General features: G+C 41.5%; 2 protein-coding genes across 2 annotated transcripts; both read left to right on the top strand.

The window, feature by feature from the left end:
• Positions 1-238: 238 nt before the first annotated feature.
• LOC138879454 (uncharacterized) lies at positions 239-3,281 on the top strand. The gene is made up of 5 exons (XM_070159064.1): positions 239-445; positions 597-878; positions 1,035-1,204; positions 1,436-1,645; positions 2,447-3,281. Exons 1-5 carry the CDS (start codon positions 239-241, stop codon positions 3,279-3,281), a joined length of 1,704 nt encoding a protein of 567 aa, XP_070015165.1.
• Positions 3,282-3,323: 42 nt separating this feature from the next.
• LOC138879453 (uncharacterized) lies at positions 3,324-3,836 on the top strand. The gene has a single exon (XM_070159063.1). The coding sequence runs from the start codon at positions 3,324-3,326 to the stop codon at positions 3,834-3,836; it is 513 nt and encodes a 170-aa protein (XP_070015164.1).
• The last annotated feature ends 2,066 nt before the right edge of the window (positions 3,837-5,902 follow it).

Raw genomic sequence — 5,902 nt, 5'->3', positions numbered from 1 at the left:
TATGAGACCTCCTAATAATATGGCACCTTATCCAATGCCACATGGATATAATAATCAAAATTAGCAGCAGGGGTATGATCCTTCTCAACAGCATCATGGTGGACATCAGGAAGATGGGTTTGCTAGACTTGAGGCAATGATGTAGCAGGTTATTGGGTCAAATGCAAAAATCAGTGAAAGAGTAGATGCACATAAGTCAGCTATTAAGAATATTGAAGTGCATATGGGCTAGATTTCGATGTCTTTAAATAATCGTCCTCATGGGACATTACCTGCAGACATTCAAATAAATCCAAAAGATCAAGGCCCAAGGCAACTGATGGAAGTGAGTCTATGGAATGGCAGAGATATAGACGTGGAGCAAGGGAGATATCGAGAAAGCAGACAGGCTAAGACACTTGTACCAGTTCCCATTCAGCTAGATGATTCAACGAAACTGACAGAGGTGACAGTATAGCCTGCCTAGGAGGAACCTAACACCCATAATGAAGCCGAGAGAGAAGCTGAGATAGACCGGGAACCAGTAGTTGAAGTGGTGTCTGACAAAGAAAATATCCAAATCATTGGGAAGAAGACATGAAGCATCATTCCCACAGAGGCTGGCCAAGTACCAAAAAGAGGAACAATACAAGAAATTCTTGGAGATGCTGAAACAAATCCAGGTAAATATTCCATTGATTGATGCTTTGAAGGAGATGCCTGGTTATGCAAAAATGATGAAGGACTTGATGTCCCGAAAATTTGATTTTCAAGACTTGACCACAATGACACTTACTCAGACCTGCAGTGCGGTGGTGACTAGACCAATTGCTGAGAAACTGTCTGACCTGGGGAGTTTCACAATTCCCTGTACCATTGGTAATTTTGCTTTTGCCAAGGCATTTTGTGATCTAGGGGCCAACAAAAATCTTATGCCCCTGGCGATTTATAAAAGTCTGGGGATTGGAAGAGCTAGACCCACTTCGATGTTGTTGCATCTGGCTAACAGGACTGTAAAAAGACCCTCTGGTATCTTGGATGATGTTTTGATTTAGGTAGGGAAATTTGTGTTCCCTGCAGATTTTGTGATCCTAGACTGCAAGGTGGATGATGAAATTCCCTTAATTTTAGGAAGGTCATTCTTGTCCACTGGGAGAGATCTCATTGATTGTGAGACTGGGGAGCTCAAGATGAGATTGAACGATGAAGCGATAACATTCAATGTGTAAAAATCTATGAGGCGACCAAGTGAATTTGCCAATTTCTCTCTTATTGATGACATGGATGTAATCGTAGAAATTGATGATGAGCCCTTGCACTTAGAAAATAGAGAAACTCCTTCAGCCAAGCCATCCATTGAAGAACCACCAAAGCTGGAATTGAAGCCACTGCCCGCCCATCTCAGGTATGAGTTCCTTGGACCTAACTCCACATTACCTGTTATTATCTTATTTAGTTTGTTAGATGTGCAGGCACAACAACTCTTGCAAGTCATCAAGGAGTGTAAGACTGCCATTGAGTGGACCATGGAAGACATTAATGGGATCAGCCCCGCCTATTGTATGCATAAAATTCTGCTGAAAGAGGGGCACAAACCTTCCAAGGAACACCATAGAAGGCTGAACCCCAACGCAAAGGAAGTGGTGAAGAAAGAAGTGATAAAGTGGTTAGATGCGGGAGTCATTTTCCCAATCTCTAACAGCAGCTGGGTTAGCCCGGTTCAATGTGTGCCTAAAAGGGGTGGCATGATGGTAGTCAAAAATGATAACAATAAACTGATCTCTAAGAGAACCGTCACGGGCTGGAGAATTTGCATGGACTACAAAAAGTTAAATCTGGCCACCCGGAAAGACCACTTCCCACTTCCATTCATTGATCAGATGCTAGACAGATTGGCAGGGAGGTCACACTTCTGTTTTCTAGATGGGTACTCAGGGTACAGTCAAATCTCCATTGCACCAGAAGATAGAGAGAAGACCTCATTCACTTGCCAATATGGCATTTATGCTTTTTGGAGGATGCCCTTTGGCCTATGCAATACACCCGCCACATTCCAAAGGTTCATGATGGCCATATTCACTGACATGGTAGAGGATATAATAGAGGTATTCATGGATGATTTCTCAGTGGTGGGGTACTCATTTGATGAGTGCCTTATAAATCTGGCTCGTGTGCTGAAACGGTGTATTGAGACTAACCTGGTTTTTAATTGGGAGAAGTACCATTTCATGGTACAAGAGGGCATAGTCTTGGGGCACCGGATGTCAAATAAAGGAATCTAGGTGGATCGTGCTAAAGTTGACGTGATAGCAAAGCTGCCACCTCAAACTTCAGTCAAGACAATCAGGAGCTTCCTTAGGCATGCTGGTTTTTACCAGAGATTCATAAGAGACTTTTCAAAAATTGCCAACCCGCTCTGTAAGTTGTTAGAAAAAGATCACCCCTTCTTGTTTTCTAATGATTGCAGGGTAGCATTTGAGGAGTTGAAAAAGAGGCTAGTCACAGCACCCATCATTGTTTCCCCCCACTGGGAGCAACCTTTGGAACTCATGTGTGATGCCAGTGACTACGCAGTGGGGGTAGTACTGGGACAACGAAAAGACAGGCTAATGCATCCAATCTACTATGCTAGTAGAACGCTGAGTGGAGCCCAGTTAAACTACACCGTGACTGAGAAGGAGATGTTGGTTGTGGTGTTTCCTTTCAACAAGTTCACATCATACATGATTGGCTCTAAGGTAATTGTATATACTTATCATGCAGCTCTCAGGTACTTGATTGAGATGAAGGAGTCTAAGCCGCACCTGATTCGTTGGGTGCTGTTATTGCAAGAATTCAACCTCGAAATTTGTGACTGTAAAGGCACAGAAAACCAAGTCGCTGACCATCTATCACGACTTGAGGGAGCTGAAAACTTAGTTGAGGTTGAGGATATTCTGGAAACCTTTCCAGACGAGCAGCTGCTCGCTACTAGCCTTGAGGAAGTTCCATGGTATGCATACTATGCAAATTACCTAGCTAGCGGTATAGTTCCCCATGACCTTTCATATGTACAAAAGAAAAAGTTTTATTGTGATTGCCGCATATATTATTGGGATGAGCCTTATCTGTTTAGAATATGTGTTGACAATATGATTCGGAGGTGTGTCCCCAAGATAGAACAATCTTCTATTTTGCATGCTTGTCACGCATCGGCGTATGGAGGATATTTTGGAGGGGTCAGAATGGCTGCGAAAGTGCTAGAGGCCGGATTCTTTTGGCCAACAATGTTAAAAGATGCACACCAATGGGTGAAGGGCTGAAATGAATGTCAGCGAACTGGGAAAATTTCCCATCACCATGAGATGCCCATGAACCCAATTCAAGAAGTTGAAGTGTTTGATGTCTGGGGGATAGACTTCATGGTCCCATTCGTCAGCTCCTATGGCAATAAGTACATACTTGTTGCTATAGATTACGTGTCCAAATGGGTGGAAGCTTCTTCACTTCCCATCAATGATGCGAGAGTGGTGGTGGGATTTCTAAAGAAGAATTTATTCACCCGTTTTGGGATCCCGAGAGCTATTATTAGTGACGGAGGCACCCACTTCTGTAATCGAGTTTTCGAGAAGTTTCTAGCAAAGTATGACGTGCGCCACAAGGTGGCAACCCCATATCACCCTCAGACTAGTGGACAGGTTGAAGTGTCCAATAGAGAGATAAAGATTGTGCTAACCAAGACTGTGAACGCCACAAGAACTGATTGGGCGAAAAAGCTAGATGATGCACCCTGGGCTTATAGAACCGCTTTTAAAATACCAATTGGTATATCACCATATAAGTTGGTGTTTGGGAAGGCCTGCCACTTGCTAGTGTAACTTGAACATAAAGCTTGGTGGACACTGAAATAGGTGAACCTAGACATTGAGGCTGCGGGCCCAACGAGAATCACTGAATTATATGATCTTGACGAATTCCGACATCTTTCTTTTGAGAGCACAAGGTTGTACAAGGAAAGAATGAAGAGGTTGCACGACCAGAATATTGTTGAGCGACATTTCAAACCCGGGAACATGGTATTGCTCTATAACTCAAGATTACGGCTATTCTCGGGTAAACATAAGTCACGATGATCCGGTCCATTTAGATTGGTCGAAGTATTCCCTATATGGGCTGTAGAGATTGCCTCAGAGAAAGATTGTCACACATTTAGAGTCAATGGGCAGAGATTGAAGTTATATGTAGGCATGAATGGACCAAAGGAAGTGTCAAAGATCCACCTGAAGGAACCTCAAAGGTCGAGCGAGCCTTAAATGCGCTTGTTTGCATCGTGCCGCGACGTTAAATCAGGCGCTGCATGGGAGGCAACCCATTGAATTGTTGTAATCGTCGTGCCACGACTAAGGTACTAGTTGGGAGGCAACCCAACGGTAGTAATAGTTGTTAATTGTGAGTTTTGAGAAGTACTAACTATTGCAGGTGACAATGGGCAGATGATAAGGCCATCGAAAGTGGTATGTGTGAGCACGCGATTTTTGCCTCATAAGAAAACTTGGAAGAGATTCTGAGAGAGGGAGAACATTAAAAGAGGGTAGAAGGCTAGGAAATTCGGAGAGGAAAGAAAAAAAGAGGGGGGCAGAGAGAGCGGTATACACTCAATATACACTCAATATACACTCTGGATACACTGGATATACAGGGGCAGAGAGCTAAGAAAACTTGGAAGAGATTCTGAGAGAGGGAGATAAGAAAACATTCTGAAAATACTGGAAAAAAACTGGAATTTACTGTTTCATTGATTTCTATTTTCTGGTTTTCAATTTCGAATTGGCTGAAACCATCTTTCATATACTGTTTCATTGAACTATCTGGGGTTAATAACTGGATTAAAACTGGGACTGTTTTGTTGCTGCTGGTGATTGCTGTTGTTTATACTTCTGATCTCACCCCCTTTTGACTTTCATTTCCAGGTATTCCTTCATACCCTTTGCTAACAAATGAAGTGCCACAAGTTGGAACCAGATTGAATTTGTATACAGATTTGGATGTTCGAATTGGAATTTGAATAAGAGTCTTGTTTGAATGTTAAATTCTATTAGCTTCTACTATTTATACTTTTGTTTTCTTGTTATAATTCATGTGTTAAGTTGTCCAACTGTGCTCAAGGTATAGATTGTATACAACAATAGCTTCTGCTGAAATTTCGGCTATGTATGTATAGATTGCCTGGTCTTAACTGTAACCAATTGATGTTTCCATATAGTTTATGCCATAGTTTAAAAGGGGATTATTGTTGATTGATATATATAAAGTTCTTATTCATGCCCCGACTCGTTTTTCTCCCCTCCTCAACGGTTAAAAAGATTATTAAAGATCACTGGTAGGTATGGCTTCAGGGATTCGATCCTGAAGTCCTTGCTTGCAGCTGGCGTTGCCAAAATATTCAGGCCCTTCCGCTAATAAAATGGTTTAATAAAGCCTTGTTGTTTGGAAGGGACTTCTCAAGTACTTTAGTGTTAAATAATTAGGGTCTTAAAAAATGGAAATTTGAGGCAAGCCATAGTTAGACACCTAGTAACAAATGGCTCATGTGTTAATTTCATAATGTAGAGGTAAAATAATAAAAATTCCTAGAGAAACCTTTAGGGCCGTTTAAAATATTATCGTGATTGTGGACATGTTCCCATGACATAATTACGAAATTTCAAAAATAATTTAAGGTCCGCGTCCGCGCGACTTTGACTAATTTTTTTTTTCTTAAATAAATTAAGTGTTGTGAATTGTGTACACGTACGCGTGACATGACTCTTGACACGCCAAACCACATGAGTATACGTATGCGTAACTCGATAATTCTTTAAGTAAGAGTAAATCACGTAATTAAAAGCGGTAAAGGTAAAAATGCATGTAGTTTCTAAACACATAATTAAATAATTTAAGCCAA

The sequence above is a fragment of the Nicotiana sylvestris genome, chromosome 10, assembly GCF_000393655.2.
Source record: "Nicotiana sylvestris chromosome 10, ASM39365v2, whole genome shotgun sequence".
Taxonomy (NCBI): domain Eukaryota; kingdom Viridiplantae; phylum Streptophyta; class Magnoliopsida; order Solanales; family Solanaceae; genus Nicotiana; species Nicotiana sylvestris.
Note: the sequence above shows the minus strand (reverse complement) of the source record. Positions and strands in the feature narration are given on the sequence as shown.

What these genes read in the sequence shown, in the direction of transcription:
- LOC138879454 (XM_070159064.1), top strand. Translation starts at nt 239, where the DNA reads ATGTCTTTAAATAATCGTCCTCATGGGACATTACCTGCAGACATTCAA. An exon ending in ATTCAACGAAACTGACAGAG is followed by an intron (nt 446 to 596) that starts GTGACAGTATAG and finishes TCATTCCCACAG; the next exon opens with AGGCTGGCCAAGTACCAAAA. An exon ending in GTAATTTTGCTTTTGCCAAG is followed by an intron (nt 879 to 1,034) that starts GCATTTTGTGAT and finishes GTTTTGATTTAG; the next exon opens with GTAGGGAAATTTGTGTTCCC.
- LOC138879453 (XM_070159063.1), top strand. Translation starts at nt 3,324, where the DNA reads ATGCCCATGAACCCAATTCAAGAAGTTGAAGTGTTTGATGTCTGGGGG.